The following is a 19,482-nucleotide window of genomic DNA, read 5'->3' on the forward strand; positions in this document are numbered from 1 at the left end:
TATATTTCAGACAATATACATATATTTAATGTGGACTTGTTATAAATCTGTCTTTTGTGTCACCAATTTTTTTTAAAGTTAGATTAAGAACAGTGTATTTTGCTGATAATTCCTTGTTTAAACCTCACATGCTATTGAAGTCAATTTTAAATCGCTTTTTCTTTCCTCATCAGACAAGATGGTGTAATTTCAGCTCAAGCATCGTGATGTTGGTAAAATCGTTTAATATTGAGGTTAAAACTAAACAAGAACACGAACAAAATTTGTGTCAATAAAAAGCTTAATACAAAGTCGTGTCTCTAACTAAAACAATGAAGTTGTCAAAAAAATTGTAAGCTTCTTATTAAATTAATCTAAGCCCACATACTAATATATATTGGCATGTATATAGGAGAGGGAGCAAAATGTATTAAATGCTATATTAAATACAAAAGAGACGTGATAATTTTGAGGTAGTTAAAATACTAGGAAATGGGAATATATTAAGTTTAATAAACTTTTCACGTTACTTTGAAATGGGAAAGGCAATACAAGATCTTATAATAACTATGCGAAAGATATTGGTTTATTCCTACTATATTATTGATCGTATATCTAAAAATACTAGTTGGTGTTTCGAATTAAAACTCTAAGTTAATATTTTTAATACACTACTACCTCAAACTTGAATACGAAACAATAAATTAAACCATCTGAATTCATAATAGGATTTCAATTAAGACTTTTCTATTTGTTTATTTTTAACACAATATGTTTGGTACGTTTATTGTGGTCTTGTGCTAATGTACATAAAAAGTTTTAGTTTATGGACTATATGGACTTATCGCATTACTCAATTTTGTTATTAATGTAAAGGAGGTCGATATTACAATGCGTCATATAACTACCAAATAAATAATATTTTATTAATAAACTTCAATTACTTGTAAAGTATAAACAAAACTTTGGTATGTTGACTAGGTTTATAGTAGGTACTGAACTTTTTTTTATATATACGGCGGTTGTAATTTTAGTCATGTTGATTTCTTTTATGAACATTCCAAGTGTAAGTGCTATAAAAATGTTAATGAAGTTAAACGCGTGTTAAATTTTTTATAATAATTTACTTTGAGATATTTTCTGTTAGCCCCCGACGTTATTTCGGAAAAAACAATTTAAAGTATATGTGTTACTGCTCCGATTTGTTAAGCTGACGATAATGTTTGTAATGTTAGGTAATGTAATTTTGTAACATTTGACTCGTATTGCATTTGCAAACGTTCGTAATAGCATATATTATGATTTTATTGCAAAACTTGTATGGTACAAAACGTCATGTCATAATATGTCGTTTGTCAAAAATATCGGTAAAATAGCATTATAGAAAGACTTCACACTTGATTTGGGTGAACAGTACATGATGATTCATTTATTTACATTGTGTTATCGCCATTCGCGTATCTTAGGTACTAGGCCGGGCGATCAATGAATATTTTATTTTTATTTGATTCAGTGCACGTAATGACATACGAAGCTAAACCAGAGGGCCGTGAAAAAATAATTTTTTGAGCAAATTTATTGAAAGCAGACTTTGACAGCGTAGTAAGCCATACATTTAGTTTGTTTTTGACAAATGTATTGCCCTAAGGATGCTATCATTATCGTAAATAAAGTTTGCTCAGCGTATAATATTTTCGTGGACAAAACATTGGAACCCTACGTTTCAGATATAATTTATATTGGCGCACATTTTTTAAGCATACCTAATATAACAACGTCAGATTTAATCGAATGATTGTTTTCACGGACGTGTAAGCACTTGTAAATGATTTATGATTTATTTATGATTTACACGTCCATGAATAAACAGTCATTGTTGCTTAAAATAATGGTTGGGTTTTAGCACTACTAATTAGTGTGTTTACTTTAATGAAAGACGCTACAGAACTAAAATATACAAAGTTATTGATCCCATCGCACGTGTACTCGTAACACTATTAATTCAGATAATCCTATAAAATATTATGCTCTCAATTTTAAGGTTTTCGTCTATTTACAAATTCATACTAGGTAATAAAACTGAATTATCGAAATTTTCGTAGTGTTTTAGGCACTATTTAGACAGCCATCAATCTTAATGTCTTATCAAAGCTTGACCTAGTTAATCTAATGTTATAAAAATTTGACAAACTACGTGTCAATAGGCAGGTAGTAACAATTCAATTTATCTATATCTAAGTAAAGTGTGTATACGGCTTATAGATCGTATGATGTGCTGACGTTCGTCTGTCACGTTACAATTGTTAGTGTAAGGCCTGAGTGGACGCTCGAGTTGGGCGTGCAGCGGGGCGGGGCGTGCGGCGTGCATGTTAAACAAATGCAAGCGTATAGGAGCGGCCTTAGTGCACGCTGCTCACATCACGTGTGAGCCCGACGCCACGCTGCACGCCCCGCCGAACGCTCCGCTTCGAGCGTCCACTCAGGCCTTGCACTTACAGTTCCGTTAAAGCTAAAACTGGCAAGCAAGATAACATACTATATCGGTGTTCAAATCTGCTCTTTAAACAAAGTAATTTTATTTTCAGTAGTTATTTAACATAAATATTTTTACTTTAATTTAAGAACAAAAGTTGGTCTTTAAATAAGCAGTCGCTATGTGCTGTTTGTGGAGGATTATAAATTATAAATCTTTGTCAAAAAAGCAGGTTCACAACACCTTTATCTTAAATTATTATAAATAAATACTCTCATAGGAACTAAAACCAATTTATAGAAATAACTGGCCATTAAGTATCTCATTTAAGTCTGAGTGTACAATAAAATCTCTATGAACTATATTTTCCTCTAAAAGACATACTTTTACATAATGCAAGAAATTTAATTGTACGATACCTCAATATTGTAGACGAGTCAGAGTAACGGCTTGATTCTAATTTTAATATACTTAGGTCAAAAACTTGACCTAGATATGATATGGATCGGATCTAATTTTTCACATTTATTAAAGTTAGAATCAGGTCGTTACTCAAACAATATTTGTCATTTTAACTATATTTATATTCTAGCATGTTGAAACACGTAGCTTTTTATGCCTTAATTTCAATGTGACAAGACACAAATAGGCACTTGTTTCATGGTTAACACAAATGTCTTGCAATAAAACTTGGCAATAAGGATTTTACACAATATTTGTAGCATTTTCAAATACAAGATATTTATAAAACCGATTTATTGAATGATCATAAATTATCAGTTCTTGTTAGAACTTGACAGACAGGGTGATAAATGATAAAGAGCCGGCCATCTTAGGCCTTCTGGAGGGTTACAGTACAGGTTTTACATTTGATCTTGGAGGCTTATTTTACTTGTACAGCACAGGTTATAAAAAGTCACTTTGCCACTGACATATTTATCGTATTGATTACTTATCCCGTGTACTTTACTTTCATAAGTAGGTACCTACTAAGTACCTATTACATTTTTATTTTGATGACTTTAAACATTTTCATAGTGCATATAAAATCCTTTTTGTCGAAATTAATGACAAAATGCTCAATATCAGTGGAAAAAAACGGTTAATTGGGTTTATATTTTGAAAAATTTGCAAGCCTTTTTCATTGTTATACTTAACCTATTTACAAAAAAATAGATGCAGTGAATAAATACAGAGTGGATTGGTTCTTGAAACAAAGGATAAAACGTGAACAGACGTGTTGGTACGTTAACTAGCCTATGTCTATCTTGATAATGTATTCAAAATATATTCTAACGTACTCTAAAGCGCGTATCGATAAAGCATTTTTGTATAATCACAACAGCAAGTCCTTTCTGGCTAATTTCTTTTCACTATCTAAGCAATACCTATTAGAAAACAGTCCCACACATCCGAAAGTTTTTGGGAACAGCGAAAAACTACGGCTGACCTTATCTCGCTCCGAGGCGTGGTCCATTTGGCGATAGAATCATATCAATAGACCTGAATTAATTTATTTGAGGAATCTCCTGTCTTAGTATTATTTTTAAGTTTTACCTAATAATGTTCTAGTATGCAAGTTCATATATTATGCTGGTTTCTAACATGGTAACGTGTGTTTGATACAATTCAGATCACTAAGTAGTAAACATGGTTAAGTGCTGGTATCTGAGATCTGGGTTAAAAAGATAATTTAGCACCAAAAGAGCAGCACAATACTGAAAGTTATCCTATTTTCGAGGTCCACGATATGTTTCTTTCGCCATCATCTGGTCGTAGTTATATTAAGGGGGGTCAGAGGAGGGGCGCCGAGTTTTGACGAGTTCAGCACAACAGTTCGGAGTTGGAAGGCGGTACTCAGCTGGGTAGCGGAGGCCGGGCTCCGTGAGTCGCTGGGCTGGTCGGCGCTGGGGAGTGCGCCACGGTGCTCTCCGGGGCTGAATGGGTCCTGACTCCCGGCAGGATTGGGCTCGGTGGCCAGGGATGTGATGCTGTCGTTAATGTTCTGAAAAAAAAAAATCAACTAAATATTTTAATGCTGCTGTTGAGACCGTTGTCATACTGCATATTTATGATGTCTATGGCTCCTCTACACGATGGGCCAGCGCCGGCCACTCCAAGAGACGCCATGCGGTAGAATGAGATAGCAATATCACTTGCTCCCTCTAACGCATAAATGCGTCCTTGGAGTGGCCGGCACTGGCCCATCGTGTAGAGGAGCCTTAAAATACGGGTAGCACACAGAGATCATGCTGCCGTACCATTAAAAACTCCATTGACTATATTAAAATAGATGCGGCACTTGTTACCAGGCAGAATGGCATCGTAGACCAACATTTAAACGAATCGGTTACCACTTTTGGATTAAAGAAGCGCCACGCGTCCTTAAGCTTGATAGATATTCATACATGCGTATGATATTGAGAATATTGCGGAAGGTTGTTTATGAAATTAGCTCAGGAATGGAATAAAAGAAGAATAATTAAACAAATATTATACATCCTTATCCTTATACAAATGGACTAAGCCCCACAGTAAGCTCATGAAGGCTCGTGTTGTATACTCAGACAACGATGAATATAATAATATAATTTGCAAACACTTAAATACATAGAAAACACCCATAACTCAGGAACAAATAGCAACGCCCATAACACAAATTCTCTTAACAAATAGCAGTGCTCATAACACAAATTCTCTTAGCAGGATCAGGCACGGCTCACTCCGCGATTTCGTCGCTTTGCTACAGGTAGCCATAAGTACATCCGTTCCACACCAATTTTGGTGGCTAGCCATAAGCCGCGCGTGGCGCTGTCGTCACCTAGCGGCCATATCTGTGCTGATCGTAACAGACGCGTTTTGTTAGAGAGTGAGTCTTCTGTACCTAGTACTATTATTTATTCTGTGGCAGATCGAACCCAGAACCAGCGACTTCATAGGCAGGGTCACTGCCGACTAAAAGATGACTCACGATAGACCGGGCCGCGCCCGGGCCGAGGCGGGGACATGTCATTTTCTACGATGGCTGATCGGTGATAACGTGGTGCTTTCAATAGAAAACGAAGCGCCGGAAGCTCCGGCCCGGCCTAGCGTGGGTCATCCTTAAGCCAGACTGGTCGTCAAAGCAATATGTTCAGCAGTTGACGTAAAGAGGTCGAGTATAGGGATGATGACACATGTTGAATTTTATAACAAAATCTAGTAAAATAGATAGCAAATGAGCAATTTATCACAATATTGTGGATATTAAAAAAAATATATGGAAATAATACACAAATGCAGCACCTGAAAGTTTTAAAATTTTAGTTTTTTTTTTAACTTTCAAAAACGAATTAAGTAAGGATACCATTCTATTCCTCACATTTTATCCAAAAAAAGATTGTATGGCAACTATATACATAAACGCAATATTTCACCGACAAAAATGCAATTTTCTTGTTTTGTTCATAATTCAAGATGCGCTCTCAGTGACCTTGACGTCACGTTCACATAGCGATTTGTTTGGGGCGTTTCGCGAGTGAAGTACGACTGTCGGACTTTGACTATCATTTCTGACTTTTGTATTGCTTTAATGCAATGGGTCCCATATAGACATTTGATCCTAAAAACAAACCTGATTGATTGATACCATAAATTAAATTTTGTTATCTAGCCTATTATGCACATACCGGGCGTGAGGGGTTATGGCGCTAGCGGGTGGGGTAGGTGCCGCAGCAGTGTCTGGATGCAGGTAGTTTTTGCGAGACTCTGCCCGCTCCCAGCACTGCTGCAAGCACCTGGCCACCACATCTGGTAGGCTGTTTACTTGTTCCTGTAATACGCAATGCATGTTGTTGTTACTGACATTTCTACTTATTTAATAAAAAGTGTATTCACACTTAAAGAAGAAACCCTATTAATCCCTTTATAATGATCAATTTATTCCCTGACACTGCGGGGTTGCGTAATGCATCGCAATCATAATGTGTTTTTTAGTGTTTAGTTATATTTTTATAATATGTATGCTAGTTTTAAGGTATTTATGTATGGGCCACTAGTTGCCTGAAATAAACGATTTCATTCATTTATTCATTCATTTCATTCATTCATTCATTACTATTTTTTTCACTGAGTTGAATCTTAGAAATTTAAGAAAAAAGTAACTAGTAAAGCAAAAATAAATATAATGTTTATTTTATTTTTTTATAATATAGAACACTAACTTTTGCCCGCGACTTCGTCAGCGTCTAATAAGTAATTTGGGTACCTTACTTTTCAAACAAATCTGTTTTTTATTCATCCTTCTTTTCATCCCCAAATTGGTCCACTCTATAAATTTCCTCACCAGTTTTTACACCCTTAAGGGATGATTTCGGGAATAAAAACTGTTCTATATCCTTTCCAACGGCTCAAACTATTCGCATACCAAGTTTTATCTAAATCGGTTCAGCGGGTATTGATTCCCCATACAAATTTCCATTTCCCTTTTCACCCCCTTGAGGGGTGAGTTCTGGGATAAAAAGTATCCTATGTCCTTTCCCGGAACTTAAAGTGTCTGTATACCAAATTTCAACTAAATCGGCCCTCCGGTTAAAGCGTGAAGAGGTAACAGACAGACAGACACACTTTCGCATTTATAATAATTCCGCAAATGGACTAAGTCCCGCATTAACTTCAATAAGGTTTGTGTGAGGGTACTTAGTCAACAATATATACAAAATATAAATATTTAATTACATGATAGGGTTATAACTTATAATTATCTAGTAAATTATGTTAATATATAATTGAAGTAACCTCACCTGTAAGGCGGTAAGTTTTTCTTCTAAGCTGGTTAATCTCTCTTCTATACTATCTTGTCTTGTGCTCATATCGGATACTATTTCGTAAACAGTATTTTGGGTCTGCAAAAGAAAGGGGTCCTACTATCAATCGCTTTGCAGTTATTTATTCACTGTTGATTTTAATTTAAGTATAACGTGTTTTAGTGTTCTCGGTATCCTGCCCTATGTGTTGTGAATGTCTGTTGGGTGTGTGTACAGAATGCTGTTCATGTTTGAAAAGTCGAAAAAGTACGTATTAGTCTTAAACTGTCTAGGTACTAAGATTCTTCTACATTATCTAAATAGCACATGCTAGATGGAAATTGAAATGGAAATTGACATGCAGCTAATTAGGCACAAGTATGCTAGCGACTAATAATTATTAACTCTAATTTAGAAGATCCTTCTAAGACCAGGTATAAGGAGTCAAAAATTAGTTGATATATAAATTTAATACTAAAAGACTGGACAAAAATAATAATGACACTGCTTTACTAGGGACACGCTCTGCTTGAGCCAAAACTTACAAACATCTTGTGTCTCTTTTTCTAATAAAAAGATGCACCATTACTTGTAAGTTCAATCTTCAGTTGACAACCAAAAGTTACGAGAAAATGTTTTTAGATAGCTCATATTTCAGTACCAAATAGATACTGATTTATGGATCATCTTCTTCCTTCGGCCTGATTTTAATTTTAATATATGTCAAAAACTAGTTCTAGATACGATACGGATCGGATCTAGATCTAATTAATGACGTATCTTAAAATTAGAATCAGGCCAGCCGCTTGTTTTCTCATTGTATGACTGAGGGGCATGACCACATCATCAGATCATTTGCATTCGCAAGCTTTAGGCACCACCACGCACGCTTAAGTAGGCAACACGTTTTTGCGTCTTTCGTCTTCAGAAATTGTTCCACTACGTTTTTCTGTCTCCCGCCTAGTAATAAATTATGTCTGAAATACTCAGTTGTAGAATCTACCTTGAAAATTTTCGACAAGTGGCACTAAATTTTATAGGTCATTAAGTCAGTCGCATTAATATTAGTAGCTTGCTATTCAGGGACATTCCAACATCCTGCCCGAAGACCACATTCTTCGATACTGAGATATATAGAATAGTTGACTTTAAATTTTGGTTGTCAAACGACGAAATATGGCCAAGTGTTGTGCCAGGGAAAACTAAATGAGTGTGACATGGGATGAGTGTAGCAATTAATATTATAAACCACTATACAACTAACCTTTGCCATGTCTGTTATCGTGTTGGCATTATCCATTAACTTTCTTTGATCCATTTTAACTTTTCGTAATCTGTAAAAAATATTATGTTGGAAAAATATAACATAATGTAGTATAGTTACTTTCATTGTAATAACATTCACACAATACTTGATTATAAATATTTTTTTCTAAACTTAACATTGTACTAAACGCTGCATCACAACTTTTTATTTTTTTACTAAAATGATCTATCTGGATATCCTATCATTTCTATACTTACGCATATATGGCTAACAAGAACTTCCTCTGGTGAGTTCGGACTCGCCCCGGATGAACTCTTTTGACTAGTCTTGTGTGTTTATATATTAACCACGTTTCTCGTAGCACGTTGGCTGCTGCATTTTTTAACTGGAATATCCATTAAAATAGTTATATTAAGCACTATTCAGTTATGAACATAATATTGTATAACGAGCAAAAAACAACACAGTTTTAGTAACAATACGTTTTAAATTAATATTTTATTTGGCGTGGATAAAAATCTTAAACTACATTGCATACATATATTATTCTAGCCTATAAATATAAAGTGTTGCTTATCAGTAATTATCTGTTTTTAAATCATGTTTATTTAATGTAGAATTTAAACTATTAGTGTCATTAGCATGAAAATTTTGTATTAAAAGGATTAACATTACCTAGCTTGCAAAGACTTACCTCATTTCATGTTCCGTAGTTGTTACTTGAGTAACAACCACCTTACCTTTTTTGTTAGTTGCGTTTCCATCATGAAGTTATGCACATGTTTCTCCGCTCTAGTTAACTCTAACTTTCTTGAAGCAACGGTCACTAATAATGCTGTACAGCCAGCCCCCTGTTAATTAGATTAACAATACTTGTGATGAACTGAGGTCACCGTAATACTTACTCTTTTAGTAAGTTGTGTGTCCATCATGAAGTTATGAACGTGCTTCTCAGCTCTAGTTAATTCTAATTTTCTTGAAACAACCGCGACTAATAACGCTGTGCATCCAGCTCCCTGTTAAGTGAATATCTTAATGTAAAAGCGAACGTGGAAGCATTAAGTTTTCCATTCCAATAAATAAATAAAAAGTTGAAAGGCTAAAATGAAAATAATTTTTGGCTATGTGCTTAGACTTTATTTATTTAATTTATTTCATTTTAAATATGGAGGATAATAGACACAACTTTAAATTTCATTCCCTTTTCGAAAAAAATGAAGGTTCGTCTAAAATTTTGGCCAAGTATTGCCTCGATTACCCTCGCTTGATTAAAGAGTAGAAAGACTTAATTTTATTTATTTCTCCAAGAATTATAATTTAATTTATTTTATATCTAGATGCACGTGAAAATTATTGATGTCATAAGAAAATAAAATAAAAACAAAAGAATTGGTTACCTTTTTCCATATTTCAAAACGATACGAATAGGTATCAATAATACACTATTGCAAAGACGTTCATGGAAGATTAATCCAATAGTTCTTAAAACAATAAATTCTGCACATTGTCACGATTATTTTTCCTTACAATAGTGTACCAAGTTTTAAATTGCGACAATATCAAATTATTTTTTCAACATTTACAGTAAATTACAAAAGCACTATTTTAGGTGCAACAAGTTTATTGTGTAATCTTTGTACTTAATAAAATAATCTCAGGAAAAGTGAGCCATTTTAAAAAACAAAGTTATTGTGCAATTTTAGTGAAATATTTGTGAAGAGAGTTCTAGAAAATAGTAAGGAGAAAGAAGCATTCCATTCTACAAACGTTTCTAATAGCTGGCTTTAACAGGGAAATGGACGTTACTTTACTTGAAAATCATCAAAACCGTACTTTACTGTATCCAAGAAACTCAATTACCTGCAAGTACATAACTACAAATAGTTTATATGGTGAAGTGAAACATGGAGTGAAGCATTTTAACCCGACAAATTCGTTAACATTTGAGTCAATGGTGTAAGCCTACGAAGTATGTGAATTTGACATTACTTATGTGATGTGTTTTTGACACTGCATTAATTACATAAATTAATAAAGCAATATTTACTGCGATACTCAACACAGTTAACGTGAACTTCCAACCGATATACCGTAACATTGATACACCAAATACAATGTGAGCATTTCCATCAAATGTGTAAAGCATTTATGTGTTGTGTGTGTTATGTATTTTACATCGATGCTAAATAAGTGTTGACTGACGAGAAGATTTTCCAAAGTTGTAAGATTAGAACACGTTTACAAGTATCAAGAAATAATGAGATTGCATTAAAGATTTGTCAGTGATATAGATTTGTGAATATCAATCGAAATTTAACACCGGTGTCAGTCAACACAAATAGTTAAAAGGTGTTTTATTATATTAACTTACCATAATGCCGGTGCTAACAGCAATACCTCTGCCGCAATACGTGTTTGGCACAATGTCACCAAAACCGACGGAGAGAAACGTAATTGCAATAAGCCACATTGCATTCAGTAGATTAGCGTGTTCTTCATCGTGAAACCTGAATCGTCAATAAATCTGTCTGAACGAAATGTTTTATACCTACGACAGTGTTAAAGTAACAGACCTAAGCGTTTCTTGCAAGCCGGCCTAAGCATAAACATTTTCATTGAACGTAAAAAGAAGTGAGGTATTATACCGCGCAGGTTTTTTAGTATCAAAAGAGTTTGACTTTGATTGTTAAGTTGATTGTGAAATTAAAATAATATTGTTTAAAATGGCTCACCTTTACCTTATTAGCGCTTTCTACACAATGCAAGTCCTAATCTTGCGTTGGCTAGAAAACACATGATACGTAATAAACTAAAAATAAACTCGCAAAACCAGTGTTTTGTCACGCGTAAATTGCTGTATTTGATACATACCACCATACCGCAGGTGAGGGTAATGCCGCGACCGCAGTAAGTGTTGGGCACAATGTCGCCGTACCCCACACAGAGGAAGGTTATAGCTGTCAGCCACATTGAGTTTAGCAAATTGGCATGGTCTTCGTCATGGAACCTGAGAGCCAAAACGCCCGACAAGAACCGCCACGATAATCTTAATTACTTATATCTTTATAATAAAGAAAATTTGGTGGCCAAACTTTCATGTAAGTAATTTAAAGTGATGATTCAAAATTCCACCATTGACAAACCATTACTAAATGAATATGTGATGAATATACCCAAATATCAATGCTATGTCTTTTAATTAATTTAGCATGCCCATTGAACGACGACAAATATTGTTTACTACACAAATATTTACTAATACCGCATACGTACAGCGTGCAGACTAAACATTTATTGGGGTTGGAAATTTAACAAATATTTTTAGCCATGCGTGAATAAAATTTTGTTACATTTTGATGTTAAAGGACACAAATATAGACAACCAATAGATTCGGAGACTAAAGATAGAAGGAAGATATATAATAATGGAAGAATAATTTTGAAATACCAATTTATTTTAAATGATACATAAAGGAACGTGGTTTGATATGATTGTGAGACAGGTGCAGTGATTTGGTGCTTCTTGACGAGGGTTCAAGATCTCTCATGAGCTAGTGCGCTACAGTTTCCATGTCTTCAAATTAGTTATTATTTTTTAACTTCTTAAGTACCTAGTTCAAATGTAGCAAAATTTTAATTATATTTCGTGTGTTTGTTGTTGTTTTACATATAAAAGTGATAGTGCATTGTTTTCATGTGACGACACGCTACAATGTGTCTACAACATTTTTGAAAGTGCGGCCAACACTTGCTCTGTGTCTAGCTAACATATAAACAGATATATAGCATATGTGTCTTGTACCTTATTAAAGCTATAATTGATTAATCAAAGTCAAACTCTTGTCTTGTGATGGTAATGAACCTGGCTTCGCTACATACAATATTCCGCAAAAATGTAAACAGATACCGACAACAAAACAGACAGTGGATAAATTAAGCACAAAACAATAAATACGATACGACAGCACAAAAGCGATAGCATGCCCTCGTAGGCAACACCGGTGGATTCCGTTACAACTGTAACGGAATAGGTGTACAAGACTACAAACTGTATCATACTGAAAATAATGAAAGCGACAATACTGATGGCGAAAAAAAGAAAAAAAAAACAGCTTATATTTTATACTTAAAAGTTGCCGACAAACTGCACGTAGGTTCCAACTATATACGTCACCAAGTAAAAAATGAAACACACTTCATTGTAAATGATACTAACCTTTCACATTGTCTTAAAGTCCAGCTTGCAATTATCCAAAGGGAAACCATAAAAACTAGTAACACCGTTCCGGGGCAAATGGTCATAAGTGTCTTCAAGACAAACCTGTAAACATTGACATAAATAAATATAAATTAATAAAACGCGTGGCCTGCGATTAATTACTGTAAAAAATTAACTGTGTTTCTCTTCTTTGATAAATAAATGACAAACATTCAGTATGAATTAAGGTATCAAACAAAATAGAATTTAAAAACGTAAACCTACATATAATATCATACAGCCAGACCAACTCTGCATAAACTTTTCAATTACAAAAATGTGAATTGTCACTATAAATATCAAATTTCTATGAAAATTGGGGCTTTATTGTAGCAGTTCCTTATCACGTCAAATTGAATTTTCTTATAAGGACTCATTAAAGCAAAAGATCTTAAAACCGGTAACGAAAAACAAAAGAGATATGTAATAAATAAAATTAAGAAAAATACAACTACTACTCACCTTGTGTTAAAATTAATTCTGTTTAAGGCTCCTATACTTCGCGACGAAGCATCCGTAAATAATTTACTATGAAGAAGCATAACCCTGCATATTAGATATAGCCGAAAGAACATAGGCAGCGACAGTGTGACGTCGTACGGTACCTGGAATCAGAAATAAAAATATTTTGAAGCATCATTTGTGCAGAAAAAAGGGTTGTAAATGCGTTCAACATGTTCCAATATATTTAAGAACAATTTCTTTTTTTGTTTTAACTAAAGCAATCTAGATAGTACCTAGATATAGATATTAACACCTAGTTAAGCTGTTGCCTAAAACGTTATTAACGTTATTACAAGGCTACCGATGGAAAATATTTAAAAATTCACTGGAACATCTGGTTACGTGAAGTAACCATAAGTACTGATCTCTAAAAACCTACCTATTTTATTAAGTATAAAATCAAATCATAAAAAGGCTAACAATTCAGCAATAGTAACATTATAATTGATTACAAGATTTGAGACTAGCGTCTAGCTGGAAACATGCACAAACTGTTTCTATAGAGTTACGATTCTCAAATTTTAATCATTTGCCCTTCTAAATTTTAATTCATGAGATCTTAACTGGAACAGTACAAGTGCTAAAACTGTGAAACGGTGAAGAAGTAAATAAAAAACCACACATTCAAGGTTTGAGGCAAGTTCGGGTCAATTTTGTTTACATGTACCTCAAACAAAACGCACACACGGAAAAAACACACCACAGACACAAAACGGTGTGGTGATTCTCTATATCAGTAGATCAGTTGTTTTATTTTTCTATTGTGATTCCATTGATAACTTCTAGTTATAGAAATGCAGGTGGACAATTAGGAAAACATGAATAAATTTTAAAAAGGACGAATACAACCGACGTCATTATCGACATTAACATGCCATCACACATCGCCATTACTGTCAACTGTACCATTTTGATTTAATACAGACCTGAATTTGCTTATACATTGTGCCCTATGGGAGAAAATGAAAGGAAATATCAGATATATAATAGCACCAATGGAGCCTTTCGTTTTGCCAAAAAAACTTTTTGCTAATTATAAAGTGTCATTCAATATAACTTGCTAACTATGTAAACAAACCGCCATACTAAAATTGACACTGAATGTCAATTTACTAGTAGCTTTTGTTTACATAGTTATCAAGTTCTATTAAATGACACATTATATATATGTATATGATGCACTCTAATAGCACAGAACATATTATTTTGCATTTTATTTCATATACAAATTATTATAAAAAAGTATTGAAATGTGAAATAAAGTGCATACCAAAAAATATTTAGCAAAAACTTGTCAGGCAAAATGAAAGCATACCAGTAGAAAGTCGCATAGATTGTTTATATGTCGCAGGGAAATGATCAAAACAGAGATTCGAACAAATCTCTAAGGGATATGATCAAATCACGCAGGATGTTAAAATGGCGAATCCATATCATCATTTCCCTAGAAAAATTCAGTAATTTGACCAAATCACTGACTCTGTTTAGTGAAAAGACAAAATCGGCCAATAAACGCGAAACGCTTTTTCATTTCACTAGATTTGTTTAGGAATTTGACAAAATCCCTAACCACGACAGTAAGTTGACGAAACGAACTTAAAAAATCAACTTGTTTTATCATTTCGCTAAACAGGTTTAGTGAAATGATAAAGTCTCAACTGGAAGATGGTACCTATATGGTAATTTGATTAAATCTCTGAAAGGTTTAGTGAAATGACGAAAGCAAGTACATAATACAACAGTTTACTCTACAGTTAAGCGATTTGATCAAATCTCTGACTAGATTAAGTGAAATTTTTTGAAATTATGATGCCGACAGATGTACCGATTTGGTACAGATAATTTTTAATACCTATTTAAAATAATCCCCGGTACATTACTTCCATCTAATGGACCTCTGTCTACCTTAGGGACGTCCACCAACACGCTTGATTTGATTAGCAACTCTTTGTGCAGAGAAGTCTCTTTCATTTTTTCAGCCGATATTTTCAAAAATGTTCACTTAATCTAGTCAGAGATTTGATCAAATCGCTTAACTGTAGAGTAAACTGTTGTATTCTGTCTTGCTTTCGTCATTTCACTAAACTGTTCAGAGATTTAATCAAATCACCATATAGGTACTATCTTCCAGTTGAGACTTTACCATTTCACTAAACTTGTTTAGCGAAATGATAAAACTAGTTGACTTTTTAAGTTCGTTTCGTCAACTTACTGTCGTCGTTAGGGATTTTGTCAAATTCCTAAACAAATCTAGTGAAATGAAAAAGCGTTTCGCGTTTATTGGCCGATTTTGTCTTTTCACTAAACAGAGTCAGTGATTTGGTCAAATGACTGAATTTTTCTAGGGAAATGATGATATGGATTCGCCATTTTAACATCCTGCGTGATTTGATCATATCCCTTAGAGATTTGTTCAAATCTCTGTTTTGATCATTTCCCTGCGACATATACACGATTCGTGACAAAAACGCAAATAAATAATTCAAAGCATATTGAACGTGCTATTGCAAACTCACCATTTGTTGAATATAACTACAAGAAATCTATTTTTCATGTGAGAATGAATACTAAAACTATTCAAAGCTATAAAAACTAAGTGTAAAGTTACTCAAATACATACGTAGGTACCAATTTTAGGAAACTATGAATGAATGAATTACAAAACCAAATGTTACTTTTTACGAAAAACATCGGTATTATTCTACTTGGGAAAAATTACAATCAAAAATTTTAACATTACTATAAATTTTAGCAGATTTCAAAGTACAAGTTATTGGACACCATTAAATATACTTATAAATTTTGAGGAAAAAGTAAAATCCTGATGAAAGGTAGAATATTGAATTTAAAAAACTGAACACCTGAAGTTTGTTAGTTTCACGAATCTCCAGATGTAGATAAAGGAGAATGATATAAACCTACTCGATAATAATCATATTTAATCGTATCCAATAAATAGAGACATATAAAAAAGATACATATTTCAAAGACTACAAGTCAGAGATTCGATTGCAATGACCAAATTAGAGACACAAAGTGAAACTTATTATCGCCAAGATATACTGCGTCTCATCTGATTTTACTTTAAAAGTCATATTTTTCCCGGTTATAAGTATTTACATCGTCTATCGGCGCGATTCGGGAAATTAATTAGACATTAACTAGATACGATATAGTAAAGATATGTGACGTCCCACGAGAAAAGGTACTTACCTATGGCGGTTGGCGCTTGCGCTGTTATTAGAATAGAATAGAGAATAGAGAATAGAATAGAATAGAGAGCGTTTATTCGTGACCAAAAATAAGTAAAGAAAATAACAGGTAACATAACAACAAAGTCACGAAATGGTCCCGACTCAGCATGGTGCTAGCCTGGCTAGGTTAGCGCTGGTCTTCCGTCGGGACCATGATCTGGAGTTATAAAAAGAAAAATTAAAAGACACCAATATTATTGCGGCGCTATGCGACGTAAGTGCCAGCCGCCATAAGGTACCTTTTGCCGTAGAACGTCACATATATTTAATATTTCATATCTAGTGAGTCTCTAATTCATTTCCCGAATCGCGGCGCCAGCCGCCATAGGGTACATTTTGCCGTGGAACGTCACATATCTTTACTATATCGTATACATATAGTTAATTCGTTTCCCGAATCGAGCCGTATATACCTAGTTAGCTATATGGAAAATGGCATCGCTGCGCAGTTGCGTCATAAATTTCCTTTGCGCCTGATGGTTTATAATGACATTTAAAAAAATACTTACAACTTCAACGCCTATAACGCCGCCTTTGTTGGCTAGTTTCGTAGTCCACGTGAAGGTGTACTGGCCCGGGATCGGGTGGACGGCACAAATGGCGAGTTCGAGTGCAATCTGCGCTATCCGCTGCCACGTCATTGCTATCCGCCAGTCGTCAGCGCAGTTGTCTATCATAAATAACTGTAATTATAAATAAATACATGTTTAGCAATTTTTTTAGGGTTCCGTACCCAAAGGGCAAAAAACGGGACCCTATTACTAAGACTTCGCTGTCCGTCCGTCTGTTACCAGGCTGTATCTCATGAACTGCGATAGCTAGACAGTTGAAATTTTCACAAATGATGTATCTCTGTTGCCGCTATAACAATAAATACCAAAAATAAAATAAAATAAATATTTAAGGGGGGCTCCCATACAACAAACACGATTTTTTTGCTCTATTTTTTTTTGATGGTGCGGAACCGTTTATGCGCGAGTCCGACTCGCACTAGGCCGGTTTTCTTATTTGTTACCAAAGTCTAAATAAGATCCAGGTTTCCATTATTACAAACTAACATTACAAACTATTATTATTTCAGTATCTAAAGTTAAGTAAAAAAAAGGCTGAATAAACTTTAAACCACTTTCAAATATTATAAGGCTCAGATTCATTATAATCATTATACAAACAGTTGACGCTACATTATAACATCAAGCTATTGAGTTCGGCTCTAACACAGTTAGTCGTTAAAAAAAATTCCAATACTAAAATAAGTGTATATTAATGGGCGCTATATTTAAAACTTACCTGTACTTCTAAAGCGTGATACGCGACGATTAGGCCAAGTAAGATCACAGTTGACATTGATATAAGCGTCTTTAACGCCTGCGAATATATTGATGCCTGAAATCGATTATTATAATTATTAAGTACTTATTATAAACGTCAGAATATATAACATACTCGTATAAAAAAAGATATTTTTTTTTTCAGATAAAACGAAGCCGCTTCGTTGTTAATTCCAGGGATGCTGCGAATATCCACATCCGCAACCGCGGAACTTCCGCATTATTTTCAACATCCGCATCTGCATCCGCATCCGCATAAAATCGATGCGGAGTTTAATGCGGATGCGGATGTGGAACAGGTCGGTACAGGAACGTCTTAGCATCGGCGTAAGTGACGACTGCTAGGTAATTTAGTCATTATATAGCCAAAAAACCTATTAGAAATGAGCAGTCAAGCGTGAGTGGGACTTAATGTACGGAACCCTTGGAACGCGAGTCCGATTCGCACTTGGCCGGTTTTTTGAAATAAAAATGTAATATTTTACGTTTTTTATGTATCTATCTTGACATCCGCATCCGCAGATGTGAGCCTTTAAAAATCCGCATCCGCATCCGCTTCCGCGGATGTCAAAAAATCGGCATCCGCAACATCCCTGATTCATTCTACTAAATTGCTAAAGATAAGGTGTGTTTATTAGACGTACTGCGATAACTATCGAACAAGCCATAAAAAAAACTGTTGAAGTCACTCTATATTTCACGAAATAAAATCGCAAGCCTTTTTGTATTGCTATATGAGTAAGTTCGATATTTACTTTTAGCAGCCTCTATGTAAATAATAAAATTGTATTAATATATTACCTTTGTATAAACACCGGCACTTGAGAGTTCATTTTCTATAACCATAATTATAATACCGAACATCCCCATCACTAGTGCGTAGTCACTTATTCGTTTTCGCTTTTCGAATAACGCCTTTCGCCTACCTAATCTGAAAAAAGAAACATAATTTTTAAAGTTAACTATTAGTTATATACATATTTACGTTTCGTTTCATTAGCTGATGTACCTATCTATTTTCAGGCACAGAGTGCTGAGACACGTTCGCATTGACAACGCGTCGCGGACAGACGAGACGGCGCGATTAGGGAAATGATTTAGAGATTCACTAGATATGAAATAGTAAAGATATGTGACGTTCCACGGCAAAAGGTACCATGGCCCCGGCTGAATATTGGAGCGGTGTTAATAATAGCGTAAGGGCCAGCCGCCATAAGGTACCTTTACCGTGGAACGTCACATATCTTTACTATTTCATATCTAGTGGATCTCTAATTCATTTCCCGTATCGCGCCGAGAGTCTGCAGTCTCAATGCTTAAAACTTGCCTCGAATTCCATAAGGTTTGATATGAACTATGAACAAAGTAAACTTTTCAGAAGAGTTATAACAAATTTGATACTGTTGTTTGTCAATGTCATAAACTAATGCGAGCTAGGTATTGTATCCATTCTTTTTTTTTATTTAGCTAGATCTGTGTACTTTTATTATTAAGTAGGTAAGTTACTAGTAAAACTTTTTTATCTAAAAAGGTAAAATTTATCTAATCCCACTTTCAGATTTCTTCTACTTGAATAGAGGTATAAAGTCATATTTTACATACCTACTTAACTTACATCTACTCATCTAATAT

The 19,482-nt window shown here is 34.4% G+C and overlaps 1 protein-coding gene across 8 annotated transcripts in view; it reads right to left on the minus strand.

Annotated features, from left to right (window-relative positions):
- Positions 1–4,073: 4,073 nt before the first annotated feature.
- The window catches only part of LOC134656249 (small conductance calcium-activated potassium channel protein), a 278,759-nt gene continuing 263,350 nt past the window's right edge, over positions 4,074–19,482 (minus strand). The window contains exons 6-18 of one of the 8 annotated variants that reach the window (XM_063511755.1): positions 18,652–18,781; positions 17,810–17,905; positions 17,029–17,202; positions 15,886–15,906; positions 13,224–13,366; positions 12,720–12,824; positions 10,875–11,010; positions 9,244–9,354; positions 8,761–8,888; positions 8,501–8,570; positions 7,234–7,353; positions 6,121–6,263; positions 4,074–4,457 (exon numbers count right to left, since the gene is read on the minus strand). In XM_063511755.1, the coding sequence (XP_063367825.1) occupies positions 4,310–4,457; positions 6,121–6,263; positions 7,234–7,353; positions 8,501–8,570; positions 8,761–8,888; positions 9,244–9,354; positions 10,875–11,010; positions 12,720–12,824; positions 13,224–13,366; positions 15,886–15,906; positions 17,029–17,202; positions 17,810–17,905; positions 18,652–18,781 (1,525 nt within the window). In that variant the 3' untranslated portion in view covers positions 4,074–4,309. Of the gene's footprint in view, positions 4,458–6,120; positions 6,264–7,233; positions 7,354–8,500; positions 8,571–8,760; positions 8,889–9,243; positions 9,355–9,408; positions 9,520–10,874; positions 11,011–11,374; positions 11,511–12,719; positions 12,825–13,223; positions 13,367–14,191; positions 14,216–15,885; positions 15,907–17,028; positions 17,203–17,809; positions 17,906–18,651; positions 18,782–19,482 lie in introns of all 8 variants that reach the window. The other 7 variants (XM_063511756.1, XM_063511759.1, XM_063511758.1 and 4 more) reach the window with 7 other exon arrangements.

This window comes from Cydia amplana, chromosome 18 (assembly GCF_948474715.1).
Source record: "Cydia amplana chromosome 18, ilCydAmpl1.1, whole genome shotgun sequence".
Lineage (NCBI taxonomy): Eukaryota > Metazoa > Arthropoda > Insecta > Lepidoptera > Tortricidae > Cydia > Cydia amplana.